At 37.5% G+C, this 23,852-nt stretch overlaps 1 protein-coding gene across 4 annotated transcripts in view; it reads left to right on the forward strand.

The window, feature by feature from the left end:
* Positions 1-23,852, forward strand: part of RYR2 (ryanodine receptor 2) — a 755,762-nt gene that overhangs the window by 286,429 nt on the left and 445,481 nt on the right. For all 4 annotated transcript variants that reach the window (XM_081790553.1, XM_081790554.1, XM_081790555.1 and 1 more), the window contains exons 4-6: positions 3,683-3,699; positions 13,738-13,752; positions 21,039-21,113. In XM_081790553.1, the coding sequence (XP_081646679.1) occupies positions 3,683-3,699; positions 13,738-13,752; positions 21,039-21,113 (107 nt within the window). The remainder of the gene's footprint in view (positions 1-3,682; positions 3,700-13,737; positions 13,753-21,038; positions 21,114-23,852) is intronic.

A 23,852-nucleotide genomic window follows, 5' to 3' on the forward strand; every position in this document is an offset into this window, starting at 1 on the left:
GTCATGATCTCATGGTTCTTGAGTTTGAGCCCCGTATCGGGCTCTGTGCTGACAGCTTGAGCCTGGAGCCTGCTTTGGATTCTGTGTCTCCCTCTCTACCCCTCCCCTGCTTGCTCTCTCTCTCTCTCTCTCTCTCTTTCTCTCTCTGTCAACAATAAACAAACACTGTAAATGTATCTATGCAAAAATCCAAACATGCTTTGAACAAGGGATACTAAATAACATGTTTGATGTTACAGGTGCATTTTACTTTCTCTCATCTTGATGTTAACATATTATACTGGGTGGCACTTAACTAACAAATAGGCTGTTGAGTCAGATTCTTGATTTCAGCCTGGGCCATGATCTCATGGTTCCTGGGTTTGAGCCCTTTATTGGGCTCTGTGCTGACAGTGCAGAGCCTGCCTGGGATTCTCTCTGTCTCTCTGTCTCTCTCTGTCTCTCTCTGTCTCTCTCTGTCTCTCTCTGTCTCTCTCTCTCTCTCTCTCTCTCTCTCTGCCTCTCCCCCACTTGTGCACGGGTGCGCTCTCTTTCTCTGTCTCTCAAAATAAATAAACTTAAAGAAGAAGAAATAGGCTGTTGAGCAATTTCAGATTGAATGCAGAATAAAAATTTGAGACAAGAAAAAAAAAAGATGATGTAACTTGGATATGGTGTACCAAATAGTGACATGGGAGTGTGGGGCTTTGCCGTTAGAGACACAATGTCAAGGTCAAGTTCCATTGTTTAATAACTAAGTGACATTTTTTCATTGTGGAGGATTTGTAACACCTTTATATGTCATTTGTATCTTCATATATAAAATGCAGATAAGAAGATTACATGTAAAACATTTAGTTCAAAGCCTGGCACATAGTAACTGCTTAATATGTGACTCAGATTTAATGATAATAAAATTCTTCACCTTACACAGTAAGGCTTAACTCAAGCAATTTGAAAGAAGCAACCAAAATTTTTTTTAACGTTATAGAATAGTTCGTGTTCCGGGGCGCCTGGGTGGCGCAGTCGGTTAAGCGTCCGACTTCAGCCAGGTCACGATCTCGCGGTCCGTGAGTTCGAGCCCCGCGTCAGGCTCTGGGCTGATGGCTCGGAGCCTGGAGCCTGTTTCCGATTCTGTGTCTCCCTCTCTCTCTGCCCCTCCCCTGTTCATGCTCTGTCTCTCTCTGTCCCAAAACTAAATAAAAAACGTTGAAAAAAAAAAAAAAAAAAAAAAAAAAGAATAGTTCGTGTTTATATATCCTGAAAGTATTAATTAAAATATGAATACAAAGAGATGTCATATGAATATTTCATCTTTCATATAATGATACAATTTAGAATTAATTGTTTTTATACTATATTTTTAACTTCCGTCCTTTGCTAAATCAACTTGGAATTTAAACTACTCTTTTATTTTCCTTAATGGCAGTTTTGTTTTCTTTGAAAAATGAGGTTGCCATTTTTTTTAGTCTTATTATGATAGAATACTTAATGTAATTTCCTAGAGATGTTAATATATTTATTTTCTCTAATGTAATTTCTGCATATTTTTAAAATCCCAAATATTTGGGTAATAAATGATTAGAATAAATGCTCATTTGTCTTATATGCTTTATGGATTTGGTAATTATTTAAACTATAAAATTAATCAAGGTTATTGTGAACTTTATATTTCCCTTCCTCAATTATCTCCACAGAAATCATTCTCCTCTTCACCTTTTGCAGGCATTTAATGAAATGGTTCTTGTTAACATTAGTAAGAGATGTGTCATGAAATCGCTCTGCCTTGCTTATGCATAATTACAACTTTATTGCCCTTTAGTCTTTTAAATCTGTGGGCCATTTGTCTTGTCTTTTGTGTTGATGTGATAATTCACCTCCAGCACATGCTGTTGCTAAGCCTTTCTTTGGGTATTGGGAGACTGAGTTTGTTATATTGCTACTAATTCTTGCTACTTTTAAGAAATTGTTTCTCCTTGTAACTATAGATCAGTAAAGAGCTTCTATTACTAATACTAGTTACTGACTTTTGATTACAAGTTCTTTCTTCTAGAAAAATCCTACAACACTTTATCTTTGCAGTGATGCAAAGTGTGTGTGTGTGTGTGTGTGTGTGTGTGTGAGAGAGAGAGAGAGAGAGAGAGAGAGAGAGAGAGAGAGAATGTTTAACATTTAGAAGTGAAAATGATGGGTTAATAAACTGTCTTGGCTAATCAACGGAGTCACTGCAAGTATGGCATATTTTGTTTTCCCGACAACTATTTAAAGGAAATCATTTCACATTTTCTTGAATTACTGCTCTTGAAAGAGAACAAATACAAGGATTTGTCCTTTGGAGGTAAAAAAGTAAATGGTAACTATATTACAACTAGTCACGATTAAATTGTTTCCCTCTGCCCCAGTATCTGAAGAAACAAAGTCATCCCGTTGTAAATAAGTTAAAGTTTAAAATGAGGACTTGAACTTTATATCACAGCCAAGTATCTTAAAAATTTAGAGTGAAAACCAGGTCTTTCCATTCAGTAAGTTGTTCTCTCTTAAAAAGCAATTGTGTGTTTTTAAAACTTATAACAGATTTTTCAGAGGACTAAATAAATTATTAAATAAACCAAAATGCTCTCTTGTAAGAGCCTCCTGGGGCTTCAAACCAATTCCACCTGTGTACTTAAGTTGATATTTTTCTATCACTGTCTAATATTTTAAAAATAACCACTGTGTGTTACATTTATGCACATTTCCTTCCACAAGCTTGCTTACTAAGGGATGCAGATTCCTGGCCATGGCCCAAGATTTCTGCCTAACCAGCCTTAGATCTTCCCCAATTAATGAATTGCCTAAGGAAAAAAGTTACAAATAAACTTAGTGTATGAAGAGTCTGAAACAAACCTCAAGTCTCACAATATACCAATCATAGGTGTTATATTGGGGGGGTGGGTTTTGCAAACAACTCTGAGAGGGCGTATGCCCCTTAAAGTTGACTTTTTTTTTTTTTTCTGATTGATTTGCTAGGAACTGAGGGCATTGTAGAGACAGACAGTCTTTGTTGACATACGGTTTTTTTTTTTAATTCTATTTTATACTTTGGAATATAATTTTATTCACTTATATTTTTAAGGAATCTCATAATGATTATGAGACTAACATGCATTCATTAATAAATGCAATAAAAAAATTTGATGCTGATACAATTTCAGGATTTTTTGGCAAGGCATGCCTTTTGTTATATTGTGACATTTTATACAATGTGAGGAAGATTGGGGTAAGAGAAAGTTTACTTTTATTTCCTGAAAGATTTTTATGGTTAGATGCTGTATTTCTAAATTGACCGCTATATTTCTATTTTCATTAAATAGATACTTACAGTTAGAGGAGAAGACTGGTCCCTAAATCTGGAAGCCTATTAGGTTTGAGAATCAGATCAGTGTTCATGTTTGCTTTTGAATATGTTGGATTGTTATGATTTCGTGTACCTGGTGCTTTTCCAGTTTAATAACTTTAAAAGTTCCGATTACTAAGTTAATTGACTTTTTCTGGTTTATTTGAGATTAAATGTTATTAATTACAATTTGAGTCCTTTGATTTTCCACTAGAAATGGAAGATTTTGGTGCAGGGACCATTTATTTAAATGACAGTAATTGAAACTTTGCCAGGCATTTATTTGTTTGCTTGTTATTTATTTTGGCTTTTTCTTTCCCCAGCAAGTTGATGTGGAAAAATGGGTATGTGTTTCCATGTATTTACAAAGAAACTGTGATCTTAAACAAGTGCATGTTTCCTATTGCCTCTAATCTTTTTGTTTTGCTTCTGAGTGTGGCTTGTACTATGAATATTCAAACTAACTGCTATCTTGTAATGAACGCATATTTTACTGGTCTCTACGTAGAACCTTACGAAGTTTTGGTTTTGCTTCGTCTGAAATGAGGTAGATTGGAAAACTCTCCCTACCTAGAAGTATATGCTTTCTATATAATTTGTAATTATGATATGCTTCTGATCAACAGGAATCAGAATTGTTTATCTCTTATCCAACAAATCTCGACTACTTAATCTTAAAGCCCTCCTGCTTAGCTCTTATGTTTTCCATGCTCTATAGACATGGTCTGTTATCTGTATTAATGGAATCTTTAAAAGTACAGGTGTTGTCAGTATCGTGAGGAAAGATGCAGGTGACAGGGTTCTGGAGGCAAAGTCTGGACCAGCATTGTGACAAATCATGTAAGGTGGCCATGTTACTACTCAGATGTCACTTTCCTCATCTGCTAAAAGGAGAGAGGAATCCTTCCAGTCCTGAACACCCTGAATACTTTTAATTCTGAATGGAAATTAGAGTCTCAACAACACTTTTTTTCCTGAGCATGCAAAACAGTGAAGCATGTTTTATTATTTTTGTTGTATTATTTTGTTTTTATTTGCTTTGTGACTTAATATATTGACTTAAAAATTTTTTTTTAATATTTGTTTATTTTTGAGAGAGAGAGACAGAGCAGGAGCAGGGGAGGGGCAGAGAGAGAGGGAGACACAGAATCCGAAACAGGCTCCAGGCTCTGAGCTGTCAGCCCAGAGCCCAATGTGGGGCTTGAACTCACGAAGCCTGAGATCATGACCTGAGCCAAAGTCAGAACCTTAACCGACTGAGCCACCCAGGCGCCCCAAATACTGACTTTTATTTTTTTTTTATTTTTTTTTAACGTTTATTTATTTTTGACACAGAGAGAGACAGAGCATGAACGGGGGAGGGTCAGAGAGAGGAGACACAGAATCTGAAACAGGCTCCAGGCTCCGAGCTGTCAGCACAGAGCCCAATGTGGGGCTCAAACTCACAGACTGTGAGATCATGACCTGAGCCAAAGTCAGAACCTTAACCGACTGAGCCACCCAGGCGCCCCAAATATTGACTTTTATTTTTTTTATTTATTTTTTTTAACGTTTATTTATTTTTGACACAGAGAGAGACAGAGCATGAACGGGGGAGGGTCAGAGAGAGGGAGACACAGAATTGAAACAGGCTTCAGGCTCTGAGCTGTCAGCACAGAGCCGGACGCGGGGCTCGAACTCACGGACCGCGAGATCATGACCTGAGCCGAAGTCGGCCGCCCAACCGACTGAGCCACCCAGGCACCCCAAATATTGGCTTTTAAAGATTGGCTTAACTGATGGCTTCATTCTATATTTATTATTTTTCCTGATCCTGGGATATGAGTCTCTTGATATTCTCAATATTTTTTGAGCCTTTTGCTACCTGATTTTCAGTAGCCTTTCAGTGGTGTTTCTACCACTGAAACGAATGCATGTTCACTTGGCTTTTTGTGAATCTTGGCTCTTTTTCACTTACTGGATCCCTCTATATTGATGGAAAGCTTTTTTGTTTTGTTTAATTGCCATTTCCATGATGATGATACCCACATAATTCTGAGAACTGCCACTTTTGTATTATATTTCTGGCGAGAATGTAAATTCATCATCTGTCTCTTCGTAGCTAAACGATTACTAATCCTGTTCAACTTTTTTGTTGTTGTTGTTGTTTTGAAATTGCATGTGTTCTGTGCCTATAGTTAGAGCTCTGGTCCAAGCGTTACACTCTTCTTGTCTTGGGAATAAAGACCTGTCTCTACGAACATGTTGGTCATCGTTTGGTGACTCCCTGCCAATGGCAGCTGTCCTAAAATGAGTCTGTCTTTTCTCATTTCGGTGCCCCTTTACTTCCATTAGTCAACTTAGGTGCTGTACCCAGAGATCACTTTTTCTTGAACCAACTAGTCAAGCCACTTTCAAATCTGGAAATAGAATTCATGAACAAATGGGAACCCTCTTTTCCTTTGTCTGTAAGTGTTTCCCTCTCTTCCTCCCTGTGTCTGGTTACTCTTGACCTACCTCACCCTGTGGCTTTCCTTTCTCTCATTTTCGTAACAGTTTCACATCTCAGGCTTCATTCTTATCAAGTTTATTCGTAAATCTTCACAGTTGAGGTTGCTTTCTGGATCTGAGAAAGAAAAGGAAGTAACATTGAGCTGAAAATCATGCAGTTCAGCTTTGCAAGTAACTAGCTTTATAACCTTATATAGGCTATCTGTTATCTCCTCATCTATAGGATTAGAATCTGGACCAGTCCTTTCTTGTTCTAAGATAGTACCATTATATTAAGAATAAAACACTGATGCTGAAATATACTGCCATTTAGATATCATATAATGAAAATTCCTGCTGGCATTTTTTGAGGAAACTGGTAATCATTATGAGGCAGAGCCCCCATTACGCTACGTTCACATGAACCAGGAAGAGAATTAGACATCCTTGAGCTGTAACTCACAGATAGATGGCCATGAGGGGGGCCAATGGATGGCTCTTCCTTTCTTTGAAGACTCATGTAGTTCAAATCTTACATATTTTCCATTAGAAGTTTGAAATTCGACTGTAACCGGTACCTTGAAGGGTAACAGAAAAACAGTTTAACCCCCTGCCTACCCACCTGCTCTATGGCACCTCTACTCCTTTGTCCCATTCCTTAAATTAGGATGGGTCCCATGACCTCTCTTATATCCAGACAGAAAGAACCCCTACATACTTGCTTAACTACACACAGGTGTCCCATTTTAACAGTTATACTTGCTTAACTACACATTTTAACAGTTATACTTGCTTAACTACACAGGGCATTTACCAACCGCAGATTAAGACCTTTAGGAGCCCTGTAAAATTTACATATATATGGAAAGGCAAATGGCTCCTTTGTGAATTTTCTGATAGTATAATTCTGGATAGCTTCATCAAAGGTCAATCAGTCTTAATCAATCTCTTCCTCCCCCCTTCCTCTCTCCACTTGTTTCCCAGTGTCTCTTTGAGCATCTTTGAGTATTTTGCATTTAATCATAAGCCCATTGAGTAATCAAATGTTGCTCTTCATACACGAAGGGAGAATAACATTGGTGGGTCTGGAGTAGCAGGTGATAGATTGCCTGTTATTTCTGTCTACTCCACCCCAGCCTTCTGGCACCCCTAACCCATAGCATCGGCCTCTAGCGTGGTGCCTGGGGTTGCAGGCCTCTAGCGTGGTAGCCTAGTGCGTGGGGTTGGGTGGAGCTGGGACGAAGGGATGGAAAACAGTGTGATATTTGTCAGATGTGGAGCAGTGTCTGTAGACCGAATGAGGTCTCGTACATATACTTGCTCTTTTCAGGAATACGTTGATGCTGTTGTAATTGTTAAGATACAAAATTCTTTCGAATGTTCCTAACTGAATAGCAGTTTAAAAACAGTAATGTGTTTTCATGTGCATGTACTGCCATGTGAGGGCCTGTGAAATGCTTTCATGTTTTCAAGGTTCATACGTGTTTGAAATGGTTTGGAAAAAGATAGAATGTTCTATACTTTGATATACACAATTAAAATTTTTGGGGGGCACCTGGGTGGCTCAGTCGGTTAAGCGTCCGACTTCAGCTCAGGTCATGATCTCACAGTCCGTGAGTTCGAGCCCCACGTCGGGCTCTGTGCTGCCAGCTCAGAGCCTGGAGCCTGCTTCAGATTCTGTGTCTCCCTCTCTCTGACCCTCCCCTGTTCATGCTCTGTCTCTCCCTGTCTCAAAAAATAAATAAACGTTAAAAAAAAAATTAAAAAAAATTTTTTTTAACGTTAATTCATTTTTGAGAGACAGAGAGAGAGCATGAGCTGGGGAGGGGCAGAGAGAGAGAGAGAGGGAGGCACAGAATCTGAAGCAGGCTCCAGGCTCTGAGCTGTCAGCCCAGAGTCCGACATGGGGTTTGAACTCGTGAACCGTAAGATCATGACCTGAGCCGAAGTCAGACACCCTGATATACGTAATTTTTTATATGTAGGCGGTGATCTGAGTATAGGTGAGGCTTTATGTATCTTCGGGTCATTATGATCCATATATTTTGTGCAGAGATCAATTTGTTGGTTTTGATTTAGAGAAATTTTTTTCACGAGACAAGCTACAAAAAGAGGAAAGCCCTAAATAGCTCTTTTACTTCATATTTTAGGCGTTCATGCAGCTCAGTGATTTATAAACCTGTGTCAGCGAGCCAAAATGGGAGGATTTATGGTAGCCTTTCAGAAGCATTTATTTTTCTTCGCCCTTCAAAAGAAGAAGTGGATAATTACACACATATATATTGTCAAATTCATTACACTCAAAAGAAAAGGCAGTTCACGTAAATCCTTTCTGTACAGAATTGTCAATAGGTTGAAAATGACAACAGTGATGACCAATCTGCCCCCAAAATATAGTGAATTATTTAAAAGATACGAGCATGCACCTGTAACCAGATAGTTATTGTTATGAGCCATGTGAGAGCATAGCCACAGGCTCAATGATTACGGGTATCACTGCTCTTTCATGGTAATGGAAGCCGTGCCCCTTTTAGATGCTCTCTGGGCCTGCAGTCAACATGCCTGTCAATCAGTTCAGTTTTGGATATTTTCAGTGGAGAATCCCTAGAAAGTTAAGTATTTACATACGGTATTTTTATCATAAGAGAAATAGTTGAGGGTTTTGTTATTACAAATATGCGTACATATATCCTATTAGATAGTACATATTGATATACACTTGGACCTTGGAGTTGTTACTTTTAAACTTCTTTTGGTCCCTCAAATATATTGGGAACATTATTAATTTAAAATAACCACCAACATGGGATGCAAATTGGTGCAGCTGCTCTGGAAAGCAGTGTGGAGGTTCCTCAGAAAATTAAAAATAGACCTACCCTATGACCCAGCAATAGCACTGCTAGGAATTTACCCAAGGGATACAGGAGTACTGATGCATAGGGGCACTTGCACCCCAATGTTGATAGCGGCACTCTCAACAATAGCCAAATGATGGAAAGAGCCTAAATGTCCATCACCTGATGAATGGATAAAGAAATTGTGGCTTATATACACAATGGAATACTACGTGGCAATGAGAAAGAATGAAATATGGCCTTTTGTAGCAACGTGGATGGAACTGGAGAGTGTGATGCTAAGTGAAATAAGCCATACAGAGAAAGACAGATACCATATGGTTTCACTCTTAGGTGGATCCTGAGAAACTTAACAGAAACCCATGGGGGGGGGGGGGGGCGAAGGAAAAAAAAAAAAAAAGAGGTTAGAGTGGGAGAGAGCCAAAGCATAAGAGACTGTTAAAAACTGAGAACAAACTGAGGGTTGATGGGGGGTGGGAGGGAAGGGAGGGTGGGTGATGGGTATTGAGGAGGGCACCTTTTGGGATGAGCACTGGGTGTTGTATGGAAACCAATTTGACAATAAACTTCATATATTGGAAAATAAAATAAAATAAAATAAGATAACCACCAACATGGATGGACCTAGAGGGAATTATGATAAGTGAAGTCAGACAGAGAAAGATAAATACCATGTCATTTCACTTACATGTGGAATCTAAAAAACAAATGAAGAAACAAAAAAACAGAAACACTCATACATACAACAAACTAGTGGTCGCCAGAGGGAACGTGGCGGTGGGGCAGGGGCGATCGTCAAAATAGGTAAAGCGGGTTAAGAGATACACACTTCCAGTTATAAAATAAGTCACCGAGATGAAAAGTACAGCATCGGGAATATAGTTAATAATATTGTCATAATGTTTGGTGACTGCACTTACAGTGGGGAGTTTTACGTAATCTATACATTGGTGAAGCAATGTCATACACCTGAAACTAACAAAACATTGCCTGTCACTTATACTTCAGTTAAACAGATAGCCACCAATAACCTCAAGTCTTTGGTGGTGCGAGGTCTTTTTCTTTTTTCAACATCGTGAAATTTACCAGATGTATATCCCCACTTGCAAAGTAGAGGTTACCAGTTGGGGGATTATGGAGAAATCCTAGCATCTTGCTACATGCAAGAGAAAAGATGGCAAACAAATTCAGTGGATAGCCTGTGTGCAAAGTAGGACGTTTCCTGCCCTCAGTGAAAACTTTGTTTTAAAAGGTCCTCCTGCATCAAAATTTTGCCCTAGCCTTTCAGATTGTTGGATTGGATAATTCTTTTTAGTGACAAGCCCCCAAATGTTTATTTTGTGCTAATTCCAGATCTATATAATTTTTGAGAAGATTATTTCAGTAAAGGTTCTTTTAAAACTTCTAACGTCGGGCTCTGGGCTGATGGCTCAGAGCCTGGAGCCTGTTTCCGATTCTGTGTCTCCCTCTCTCTGCCCCTCCCCCGTTCGTGCTCTGTCTGTCTCTCTCTGTCCCAAAAATAAATAAAAAACGTTGAAAAAAAAAATTAAAAAAAAAAAAAAGGGGGCGCCTGGGTGGCGCAGTCGGTTAAGCGTCCGACTTCAGCCAGGTCACGATCTCGCGGTCCGTGAGTTCGAGCCCCGCGTCGGGCTCTGGGCTGATGGCTCAGAGCCTGGAGCCTGTTTCCGATTCTGTGTCTCCCTCTCTCTGCCCCTCCCCCGTTCGTGCTCTGTCTGTCTCTCTCTGTCCCAAAAATAAATAAAAAACGTTGAAAAAAAAAAATTAAAAAAAAAAAAAAAAAAACAAAACTTCTAAGATGGGGCGCCTGGGTGGCTCAGTTGGTTAAGCGTCCGACTTCGGCTCAGGTCATGATCTCACAGTTCGTGAGTTCGAGCCCCGCCTCAGGCTCTGTGCTGACGGCTCGGAGCCTGGAGCCTGTTTCAGATTCTGTGTCTCCCTTTCTCTCTGCCCCTCCCCTGCTCATGCTCTGTCTCTCTGTCTCAAAAATAAATAAACATTAAAAAAAAATTTTTTTTAAATAAAAAAATAAAAAAAAAAACAAAAAACTTCTAAGACAGGTCCATGTATGGAAGTATTACATTTTTAAATCAGTTATCATTTCATAAAACTGAAATAACAGCTTGTTTTAGTTTATTTTATTTAAAATTTTTTAATTTTTATTTTTGAGAGAGAGGGAGAGAGGGAGAGAGAGAATGCAAGCAGGGAAGGGGCACAGAGAGAGGGAGACACAGAATCTGAAGGAGGCTCCAGGCTCTGAGCTGTCAGCACAGAGCCCGACATGGGGCTTGAACTCACAAACTTGTGAGATCATGACCTGAAATGAAGTCTGATGCTTAACCGACTGAGCTACCCAGGCACCACTGAAATAACAGTTTAAAAAATTCAAAGTTGAACTGAAAGGCCTAGTTATGGTAGAGGAGCTTTTTCGGTCTCCCGAATCACTGCTTCTTTCTTTATACCAGCGTGTAATTATGCATTCTCTTGATGTCCCGTGTTTGATTACAATTTTCCTAATGGAGTATTGCTATTTGATTTGTTTTCCTACTCATAATCATTTGCATATGCCAAGAAAGCCCTTCAGGTCTCTCAGCTGTGCTAGATCAAATGACATAAACTTACAGACCAAAGACTATTCTGCTTCCGTTTGCCATCCATTGGCCCCCCTCATGGCCATCTATCTGTGAGTTACAGCTCAAGGATGTCTAATTCTCTTCCTGGTTCATGTGAACGTAGCGTAATGGGGGCTCTGCCTCCAGCTCTTGCTCACGTTTGAAGCTTCATCGGACCTACCAATTCAGAAGTAAAGAACTAAAATCTCCCCCTTGTGTTTCATCCTCCACCAGTTTCTTCTAGACAGAAAGCAGCGTCAATTCACCTTGGTGCCTGGACTCTTCCTTCGTTTATAGTCCTCTGTTTCTGTATCTTGTCTAATAGAATTTTAGCTTTTATCTAATGACCTTTGCATGAGGGAAATAAATAATTCTTTCAGTAAAGTGGAAGCATAAGGTGATACTCTCTAACCTAAATCAAGCCTATTCTCTTCAATATTTATCTTTAGGCATGAGTTTCTTCTTTTAATCATGTCAGCACCTTTTAAAGGATTTTGTTATTACTCTTTTTTCTGTTGCTTTTTATCATATCTAGGCAGTGTTTACATTGAGATTAAAATTACATATATATCCTTTTTGTTTTAATGTATCTTGCTTGCTTTTTCATTCCCCAGTGATCCCCTTTGAACTTGTCATAATGTTATCACTTGGTTATCAGTAGCGCTTGAGGCAAATGGACCAACCAGTGGTTTGCACAGAAGGTTAATGTCAGTAATGCCACAAGTAATCTTTCATGTTTTTGATTATCTTTTGATAATGTGTGTCTGGTACATGAGCTGTTTTTTCTCATGCTGCAGATGGATATTTTGGCCTTTGCTAATTTTCAGTATTTGTTCTCTTTTATCATATATCTGGATTACTCTCCCCAGTGACTCGCCCTTCTTGTAGTTAAGACACTACTTAGGAATTGTAAATAGCAGCCCTCTGTTCTGACTCTCCTGACCGTTCTTTTCTCTATTTATTACAGTTCTGATGTAGTTTAACCTAGAAAACAGAAAATCAGCCTGAGAACATTTCTCAAGGAAAAATCTCTGAAACTGAGCTCAATTAAAAACAAAAACAAAAACAAAAACTCATGAATAAAGTATCTGTTATAAGCTATGATCTGTACCAAAAGTTTGGAATTGTGTTTTTCTTTTAATTAAGGCTTTAAAAAGGATTTTTCCTAATTCCTCATCTGGTGATATTTACATCACTAGAGATCTCATAATAGGATCTGATTGGCCAGTTTCATCATGGAAAATAAATTTTCTGATGTCATTTACCATTGATATCACTTACAAAATTGTAACCAAACAGCCTATATTTTTAAAGCTAAGAATGAAATGGTTCTTTACACATTTTCCTTAAATTTTTGATATTAAAGAGTCACCTGTCTGTCTCACTCAGAACAGCATGCAACTCTTGATCGGGGTTGTGAGTTTGAGTCCCACGTTGGGTGTACAGATTACTTAAAAACAACATTAAAAAATATAATATTAAAAATGAAAAAAAACAGTCAAAGTAGAGTTTCCATTTAGTAACATGTAAATTACTATGCATGTATGTTTCAGGAAAATAACTGGTATTTACAAATACTATGTTAGATAACTTCCCCTTGCTGTTGTCTTTAAAATGAATGTGAACGTATCTTTTCTCTTTAGGACTTAAACACTGTGACAGCTAAATTTAACCCTAAGTTTGGAAATATATTGTTATTTTTCCTTCTTAGCTCTTTTGCATCTGTGAACCTCTTCTAAGAGGAGGCAGTCAAATTTTATGGGTCTAAGGAAAAATGAAGAAATGTATGTACAAATTATGTTTTGCAGAAGTAAAATGAGCTATTATTATATATGCAAATCATAAGAGAAATGTTTTAAGGGAAAAAGAGAAAAGTTTTTGTGGTTTTTCTTTGAAATACACATCTCAGAATATGTAGTGTCTAGAACCTGCTTATTGTTGTTTTGCATGACATATAAACAGCGTATCACGGCATCTTAATTTACAATCCACCTTACCTGTTTCTAATCCACTATTTTTACTAAACTTTGTTCGGTTGCTGTTTTATATCACTGCACTTTTATGCAAGAGATAAAAAAAAGTTATAAAGCATTTTTGAGTATCATTTTCAGAATATACCTTTGGTTCTTTTGGTGCTTAGTGGCTATGTTATAAATCGAATCATGCATTAAAGTACAGCAGCATGTTTTCACAGAAGTAGGAAAAACTGATATAAAGACAATTTCAAAGAGAGTTTTGCCTGCTACAGCTTTCCTCTAGTATGTAGTTGATACTAAGTTTTCTTGTGATCTCACAGTGAGTGTGGTAGTTTTTTTATTGTTCACATAACTCTATTTTGAACAGTGGAATCTTTATAAATAAGAGCTATTTTTAAGAAGTCTTTGCAAAAATGTATAATATTTTCTCTCTTTTCCTTCTGCCCCTACAGAAATTCATGATGAAGGTAAGACATTGGATCATCTGGTCTATATGTAATACTTGGTGCGTTTTAAATTTGGTTACATGGATTTGTTTTTTAATTCGTGGCACTTTTCTTCACATTTTCAAGTTTTTAAAAATTAAATCAAACTTTGGAACTTGTAAATTTAAATAAATCACACATTTAAATTTGACGTCTTAATGAACAACGTTTGACATTTTGGGTCATATTGTACGACATTAAGTTTTATTTAGCCGATGTTAGGAATTTCTCCTATCAAAACTTGTTTTTTTCACAGCTTTCCATTTAGAATTTTCACTCTGGGGATCATATTGGCTGTTTTGCTTTTAAAGCTGTCTTGCATGAATACAATATGAAATTTATACTCTGGGAAATTGGAAGAGGCACCATGAAGCTGCTACAGGAGAAGTGAAAATAATTTAACCCCTTTTCATTTCTTAACCAAATTACAAAAATGGAAAGATCTTAAAAGACAAGTTGAGAGAGGAGACAAAAATACGTGACATGTTATTGAAGGAAATATGACGAAGAAGAGCAGAATGTCATTCTTTTGAGATATAAACTAGAAGTTTTTTGTTTTATTTTTATGTACCTACCATTTTTTCTCATATAACATTCATGAAATTTAATTTTTTATTCAAAAAACCAAGAAACAATGTGTAGAGAAATTTATTGTATTCACTCAGTGAAGGCTTAATATAATTTAAAAATCCAAAAGAATGCCATTTCTTTTTAAATTTCTTTTTAATATTTACTTATTTTTGAGAGAGAGAGAGAGACAGAGTGTGAGTGGGTGAGGGGCAGAGAGAGAGGGAGACACAGAATCCCAAGCAGGCTCCAGGCTCTGAGCTGTCAGCACAGAGCCCGACGTGGGGCTCAAACCCACGAACTGTGAGATCACGACCTGACCTTGAGATCACTTAACCAACTGCGCCACTCAGGCACCCCAAAAGAATGTCATTTCAAAAGATATAAACTACAAAACCTATTAAGTCAAAATTCTGGATGTAGATTTAAAAGGTCGCATGGAAGAAAAGGAAGCAAAGTGTCCATGGTTGAGTGTCTCTTGAGTCTATGTCTGTCATTCATATTTTCCAAAACTCTGTACTATGAGTGTTGTGGGGTCCTCACAACTGGACCTATTCATTAACATTAAGAATTTGACAGTTTGGTTGGGGTGACAGAGCAGATGACTTCTTTGAAGCCATCTATCATCAAGGACACAAAACATTTTCCTAAATTTCAAATAACAGAAGATACTATTATAACCTTAACATTGGGAAGAGAGGACATTAACCACTTAATTAAACATCGTGAAACAAGCATTTTAGTTGAGAAATGGTATAAATAGCAGCAAAACATGAGTATGTCCTCTCCTTGCAGATATGAATACATACCTAATGAAATGGGGTTTGAAAAATTCAGTTTTTCTTGCCAAATCTGCATTTACACTGCTCTTTTTTCCATCTTGCCGTTTTATCATACCGGTCCCTTATCCAATGCCATATCTACTTCCCCTTGGAAGAGGATGAATGGGATGGTTACCTTAAACTTCTCTTTCAAGCGTTTTCATGAGAGCAGGTTCATAGAAAACTCAGTGCAAACAGAAAGATGATGTAGAATGGAGGAGGGCACGTGTGGGGAGCACTGCGTGTAGGAGATGAGTAGTGACCAGACAAGTTCCACTGCTGAAACCAATATTGCATGGTACGTTAACTACCTAAAATGTAAATTAAAAAAAATAAAGATGCTGTAGAATCCATTTAAGCCAGGTAGCATACCTGGAACAATTTGATTAGGGTCTAATTCCCTTTAACTGCAAAGCCAGAAGCCCGATGGCTTATTTTTGTACCTGCATTGGATGATCCAGAGAGGTTAGAATCTAAGCAGAGGGTGTATGTGTGAAGTGATAGCAATTTAAGCCACTTAAACGGGAAAAGATGCCAAATTTTCTTTAGCTTTCATCTTCCAATCGTGATTTGCTTTGGGTTTCATACCTGGACGGGCATTGTTTAACCTCCCAGAACCAGACAGATGTTTCCTTGTGGTGAGAGCCCATTTCTACTCTTGGCGCAGTGGTTGGTTAATAGACCTTCCGTCTGCTTCCCCAGGAGACCTTTAGGTTAAGACACCCATCAGAGGTACACCATCCAATGCGAAATGGCCATCTTGACAGTGTTCAACTGGCTTCGTCAGACACATTTACTCTGCACCGAAGACAGATTTCTCATCAGTTATTATAATCATCTTGTGAATCTGTTACATGATTCCCTGTTAAAGAAGGCAGGGCTGCGAGTGTCTGTGTCCTGCTGCTGGGGACCCATAGGTCGACCGAAATACCAGGCCCCCCAATTCTGTGTGATTCCTCTTTGATCTTGTGCCGTTCACAGTTGCATTTTTTTAGGTCATTGTCAGATGATTTAAAAGTTTTAAGCATGGAGATATTTTTCCATTTTTCTCCCTGGAACAACTCATTTCCCAAATTTGACGATTAGGATTTGAAGGTAAACTTAAAAGCTTCTCTGCTTAAATATCTGAGCACAATGAAAGAAGTTCTCTAATACAAATTTCTTGTTCTTGTCTGTTGTTTCATATTTTGGCGTGTACTCAAGGATCACCTGCAGTAATAAATCTCTTTTAAGATTTCATTGTTTTACTTCTAAAATGGCATGTTATGTCATAGCAGTCAAGGAATACAGAAAAATGCTGTGGTCTGACTTATTACAAAAACAACCTTTTTGCATAATAAGGGCCTGGAATTATGATGTCCTACATTTATTAACATAGCATTTTTATACAGAAAAAAATAGAAAAACAGAAAACTTAAAGTATTTAGATATTATACAGTTAGTAAATTAGATAGTGTTAAAGAGTAATAATAGGGGAGACATGCTAATAAGCCAATATATAATACAAACACATATTTAAAGAACACAGAGCCAAAAACAACAACAACAACAACAACAACACCAAAACAACAGAAACACAGTGCCAGTAAATTTTTTGTGTGTATAAACCTCTTCAGTATCTTAGTCATTGCTATTATGATTTCATGTTTTGTGCTTTTCTGCTCTTATACATCAAATGTAGTTACAATGATCCAATTTGTCCCTCTTCCCACAGAGGGTAGCGTGAATAAATTATACCCCGTGATGGCATATTGTTCTAAATAAACGTAAACACAGAAGCATGTACATCAAAGCTTTTACTTACAATATGGGTCCCCTAATTGGACATCTTGAGTAAGACCCTGGCAAGCCAGAAGCATAGGAATGCCTAATAATACTAAATTGATATTAAGATTTGTATAAAACTTGAAGTGAGGCTGGTTTAGAACACATACAACAGTGTTGATTAGATTTTGTTTGAATGTACTCTGGACTCTTTTATCCACTTATAGCTCATGAGGTCATGTTTTTTACACTGTTGTGGAACATTAACCGTGTCAGTCATTTCAGGGATAATGGGTCCAAACCCACACACAGAACTGAAAACATGCTTTCTTTGTTTTTGTTTTTGTTTTTGTTTAATCTTAGAGAGAGAGAGAGAGAGAGAGAGAGAGCACGAATAGGGGGAGAGAAGTAGAGAGAGCACGAATAGGGGGAGAGAAGTAAAGGGAGAGAGAGAGAGAGAGAGAGAGAGAATCTCCATGCTGAGTGTGGAGTCAGACATGGGGCTCGATCCTGTGACCCTGGGATCATGACCAGAGCCAAAGTCAAGAGTCAGGTACCCAACTGACTGAGCCACGCAGGCGCCCCTGAAAACATGTTTTTAGCTGATATTTTCAGAAAGTCAAATTTCACCTTTTAATAACTGATGGTTAGCTCTCCAACATCAGAAGTACTGAGAGAGTTTGGAAATGATAGTTGTTGATGTTTTTGTTATTTTTTCCACCTAAAATGGCAGTAGCACCTTAACATAGACCCTCATCGTCTACAGGAGACCACAGTAGTCTAGCGGGAGCTGATTTCCAGATCCTGGTTCTGCTGGGGGGGCCCATGAAGGGCTGATAACCAGCAGCTCACTAAATACATCACAGACTCAACCAACCTTAGAGGCAGGGCTACGGTACCAGCAGCTGCATTTTCAGGGACAGGTAGAACCTAAGTCATGCTTGGAAATGTATTCAAGGACTTGTAAGTTCCAGGTAATATTTTTACGAAAAGGATCTGATGATAATGCATCCCATTCTTGGAGGCATTAAGAATCATACAAATAATTAGCTCCTTAAAACAAATGCTTTAAGGTTTATTTATTTTTGAGAGCGCAAGAGAGAGACAGAGCACAAGCAGGGGAGGGGCAGGGAGTGAGGGAGACACAGAATCCGAAGCAGGCTCCAGGCTCTGAGCTGTCAGCACAGAGCCCGATGCAGGACCCGAACTCACTGACTGCGAGATCATGACCTGAGCCGAAGTTGGATGCTTAACGGGCTAAGCCACCTAGGCACCCCACGAAGAAGTAACTCTTAAACTTGTTTTCTTTGTTGTTAGTGTGCAAATATTTGAAGGAAACTACGTGGGATCCAGTATATAGTTGTTGAGTAAATGAATAATTAGAGCTTTCAGTTCTTATTGAAAATAAGAAAATATTATGCGTGCTACCCTTGGCATCAAGTGCACTGTACCTCTCAGACAGTAGTCTTCCAACACATAGGACAGAGTGTTTCTTTCGTGTGATACTTACTGGAGAATTAGCAGGACTAGTTAGAGTATAGATGGCTTTTGTGGGAACTAAAAGTCTATTTGTCTCACATAAAATGTCATTTTTCTACTTTTCTAAATTGGTACAATTGAAAGCAATACTTACTTTGCCCATATGTCAGAGTCCAAAAAATGGTTAATAGGTTAACTTCAAAAAACACTAAGATTATTTTTTTCCTGTGTATGTTCTTGAAAGGGGGCCAGCCTTGAACTACATTAGCTTGATTGACTCTTAACCTAGTTGGTCCTGGCGGGATTCCCAAAGCATAATATGGTTATACAGCTGAGTCCTTATAGGTTTAGGTTTGGGAGGCTAAAGGGAAAATAGACCTTTGTTCTGGGGTCCTGATACATCACCCAGCAGTGATGATCTTTTTCTCATTGAAATTCTCAAGGGAAGTCCAATAGTCTACCTGAAGCACAGTGTTGTAGAGTGTTGAAGGAAGAACTCTAGAACTGGCTAGTATTCGGTATAGCCACTTCATAAAGTACCAGAAGTTCCCAATATCAGAGGAAGTCCCTAAATATTTGTTCACTTAAATTAAAGCAAGGACCAGGCCAAATTTAACAAAAATATTGACACAACTAACCAAATCAAAAAACAAAATAAAAAAAACACAGAAAAGAACCAAGGTACCTCTTTGAATCAATCTCACATACATAATTGTTTTCATATACGTTTGTTGAATGAACAATTATCCAATATATGCTCAAGTATGGAAATTACACACTTTATTTTTTTCTGATTTAGAGGCAATTGGAGTAGTACGATTTAAAATGACACATTAGAGGGGTGCCTAGCTGGCTCCTTCTGAAGAGAATGCCACTCTTGATCTCGGGGTCGTGAGTTCAAGCCCTATATCGGGGATAGAGATGACTTAAATAAATATAAAAAATAAAATGAGACATTAGAGAAAAAGTAGTGTGGACCATGTGACAGAAATTGCATTCACTTTGTGTTAATTGTGCTCTCTTAAGTAACAAAGTTAATTTAGTGTGGGTTATTTGCATACTTTTTCAGTTCTATTAAAACTAAATCAGCATAAATTTGTATTTAAGTGGTGAGGAAATCTATAGTGTAAAATCTATAATTGCCTAGTTGTATAAAATCTGTAATTGGAATATCTCCCTTAACCAATTTGAACATTTACGTGTGTGTGTGTGTGTGTGTGTGTGTGTGTGTGTGTGTGTGTGTGTGTGTATATATTATATATAAGTGAACTAAAGCAAAGCGTTAGAGTAAAAGGATCATTTGCCACTTTTGGGTTAAATCTAAGGCCTTGTCCTTCATTTTTAAAAAATCTTATTTTGATTGGTGTGACTGTTAAGTGTTACTCAAGGTCAGTTGTATTTTGTGGCTGTGGAACCTGTATGTGGTATGAAAAGGTAAGCTCCTATCAGAGTGATCCACATCAGGCAAGGTGAATAAAATTGTTCTTGGCTATACGAATCAAACATTATTTTAAAAGAAATGAATACTTTTCAAAGAGTGCCTAGTTCTGAGAAGGAATATGATTTTGCAAAGTAGATTTTTCCCTTTCAGTGTATGAAAAAAGCGATTCTCCTTTTTTTAAAGCAGGTTTTCTTATTTGAATCCCTTTCAAGACCTGTTTTAAGAATGGTTCTGAGGTCTTTTGAGCATAACATGTAAAAAAATTTATCCTAAGGAGTTGTACAGAACAGTAGGAAGCAGGTATCTTTTGAGTGAAAAGAGCTATAGTAGTATAATATATTAACGTACTTTCTTGGGGCACCTGGGTGGCTCAGTTGGTTAAGCGTCCAACTCTTGATCTTGGCTGAGGCCATGATCTCATGGTTTATGAGATCAAGCCCCACAATGGACTCTGCGTTGACAGCATGGAGCCTGCTTTGGATTCTCTCTCTCTCCCCCTCCCCTACTTGTGCACATTCTGTCTCTTTCTCTAAATAAATAAATAAACTTAAAAAAATATATTAATGTACTTTCTTCACTTCTTGAAGTATAAATAAGTCGGTATCCTCACTCCTTATCCTAGTAAGCTTTCCCAGTGATTTGTAAGTATGCTAAAATTTGAGAAGCATTTCTCTATTTCATATTAAAAAATTTGGACTCTTAAAAAAAAAAAACAGTTGGAAGGCATGAAACAATTTCAAACCTGTAGATGATTTGATCCATTCTGTGCTTTAGGAGTTCTCTTTCATTGAACAGATATTTATTTAGTCCTCATTGTGTGCCAGGCATTTTGCCAGGAACCTGGGGTACAGTGGGTGACTAAGGTACCGTAGTCCCTGCCCAGTGCAGCTCACAATGTAATGGGAAATAGAGACAATAAATAACTATAAATAAGTAATTACAAATTCTGGTAAGTACTTACAGTTACCAAAATCAAGTTCATTCTTCAAGAACTAGATCAACTGTCAGACTCTCAGTAGAGATTTTTCTTGGTAGCCTTATTCCAACTTAAACATTCTTATCACAGCACTTTGCTTACTTTTATTTTATTCCTTCCTATTGAATGTTTCCTTGATAGCAAGAGAGTATTTTATTGACGTAGTTAAGTTTACTCTTCTTTTTTTTTTTCTTGTCGACCCTTTCTTCTTTCTATGTAGACTGCTCAAGGTGGTGGTCATCGAACACTCCTGTACGGACATGCCATATTGCTACGCCATTCCTATAGTGGCATGGTGAGTACGCATTTTGATTTCATCTCTTACAGGGCTCATTTAGATATACATCAGCAGGAAGTGTTGGTACTAGCATTTCATTGATGGTATTAATAAATTGGGATGGATGCATTCTTTAATATCTTTGTATCTTATTTATTTTTTCTCATTTAAAAAATGAGAGTTAGCTTAGATGATCTGTAAAGTCCCTCAATTCTATCATTTACGACTCTTATTTTTTATTATCTTAATTTTTGATAGACTGGTTTTAAGAAGACAGAGGTGTAAGAGTCAAATAAATATTTCTCATTTCTGTTTTTGTTTGAAACAGTTCATTTATTAGAAAATTAAATTTTATAATTAAAGAAATTAAACAGTTCATTTATTAGAAAATTACTGAAGGATAACATTGAAAAAGTCTATATCCACAGTGTTATCCATATAGGTATAGATACTCACATACATATCTATCTGTCTATCTAGATACATACTTGATATACTTCTATATATTTTTATGTTATGTAATATGCATTATTATTTTATATAGTTTGTAAAATGCATAAAAGTTTTATTCTACTCTTGTAAAAGCGTTATTAGGTTATAAAAGCAGTACATATTTATTTTATAAGATTTGGAAATTACAGATGACACAATTCTTCATGATCATGTTAATGGGAGAAGAATGTGTAGGGACTTTAAAAAAATTTAATCCTTGGGGCGCCTGGGTGGCTCAGTCGGTTGGTCGTCCGACTTCGGCTCAGGTCATGATCTCACAGTTCGTGAGTTCGAGCCCTGCATCGGGCTCTGGGCTGACAGCTCAGAGCCTGGAGCCTGTTTCGGATTCTGTGTCTCCCTCTCTCTCTCTGACCCTCCCCTGCTCATGCTCTGTCTCTCTCTGTCTCAAAAATAAATGAATGTTAAAAAAAAAATTAAAAAAAAATTTAATCCTTTCTGTTAATTTTTTACATAATTGAGATCTTACTACATAACCAAATTTATATCCTGATTTTCTAAACATATTGTAGCATAAGCATTTTCCACATTATTTAAATTCTTCATCAATATAATTTTCATGAATACATGATGGTCCAACATTTAGAAGTATAATATAATTGATTGTTTCTTTCATGAAGAAAATCTGTTTTAGAGATTTACATAATTCTGATATTATGTAAATCACTTCAGAACAGGTGACCAAGCATAGCCTCAATATCAGTACCCAAAAACATATAAAAAATTGTCAGAGCACGTGGGTGGCTCAGTTGGTTAAGCGTCAAATCATGATCTCACAGTTCATTGTGTTTGAGCCCTGCACTGACAGCACAGAACCTTCTTAGGATTCTGTCTCTCTGCCTCTCTCTGCCCCTCCCCGCTCATGCTCTTTTTCTCTCTCTCTCAAAATAAACTTAAAATTTTGAGTCTTATTCATGATTACCAGTGTGAAAACCTGACCTAAAGTTCTGGTGAATGGAATTCAAAAGTATAGGAAGAGAAGTATAGGAAAACTGTAGATACCATTTTAATGATGACTTAATAATATCATTTCTATTAATGTGCTACATCATATAAATAGGCCAGATAAGAAAAATTGTGATCATCTTAACAGGTATTGAAAAAGGTTTTAATAAAACTCGACACCCATTTCTAATAAAAACTAAGCATTGATGATTAATTTCTCAGTGATAAAATATAAACATCGATTCAATAATCAACATCAATCTTAATTGTCAAACACTAAGGTGGTTCTTGACAAAACCAAGTCCAACAAATAAACAAAACCAAAAGTACATTAACATGGTTCTGGATCTCTTGGCTGACACAGCAATATAAGGAATAAAATTTAGGAAAATACTCTAGTAAAGTGGCTGGATACTAGATAAATACATAAATACAACCTATTTGCATACAGCCATCATACATTAAAACTTCATGGAAAGAATTCTATTCCAGAACTTGGTCAGTCAATCTGGGTTCAGACTCACTTTCTCAAGTGTGCTAGGTACTGTTTTAGGTGCTGGGTATAGTAATGAATAAGATCATATCCTTGTCCTCATGGAACTTAATGAACATTTAGTGGAATAATTATATTACCTACCTCATAGTTGCTGTTAATATTATTGGAAGAGAGAATTTATGGTAATATTTATAGTACCCAGTACTGTAATTATTGCAGGATGTAACAGAAGACTTTAATAAGATAAAGGAAGACACTTAATATGTTTAGAGCTAAAGTCTATGAACCTCAGGTATCACCGTGGGCAGCCTTTCTCAAGGTGAGACTCACAGTCCTACACTGGCTCAGAACATTTTTGAGGACCCTTAAAGCAACTTTTGTATAATTTTGGGAGCCAGTGTTTTGTAGACAAAAGGCAGAATTGGAATCTCCATGTTAATTTCATTTTACATCCCCATGGCACTGACTTCCACTTAATGTGCCGGCACATCTGTCCCAATTGATTCACTCTCGCCTCTTCACAGTTACTGACTCCCACTGAGGTGGGTGGATCCTGTTTCATAGAAGGAATTTTCTAGGCTTTGCCCTATTTGTTCGGTAATTCTGAGAGGTCTGGACTTGCTCCATCCCCAGAATCGTCTCTGAGTACTCTTAGCAGGGCTCCTGGTCTTGCTGGCAGTGCACTTGTTACGTAGATGATAGTGTATCTTGACCTTATACTACGTTCATCCTTGTGTCCTCATTCTTATACCAGTTTGCAAGATTTCTGAGGTTGGGGTACGGTTCAGGAAGGTGGACTGAAAAAT

Source organism: Panthera onca, chromosome D2 (genome assembly GCF_046562875.1).
Source record: "Panthera onca isolate mPanOnc1 chromosome D2, mPanOnc1 haplotype 2, whole genome shotgun sequence".
NCBI lineage: Eukaryota > Metazoa > Chordata > Mammalia > Carnivora > Felidae > Panthera > Panthera onca.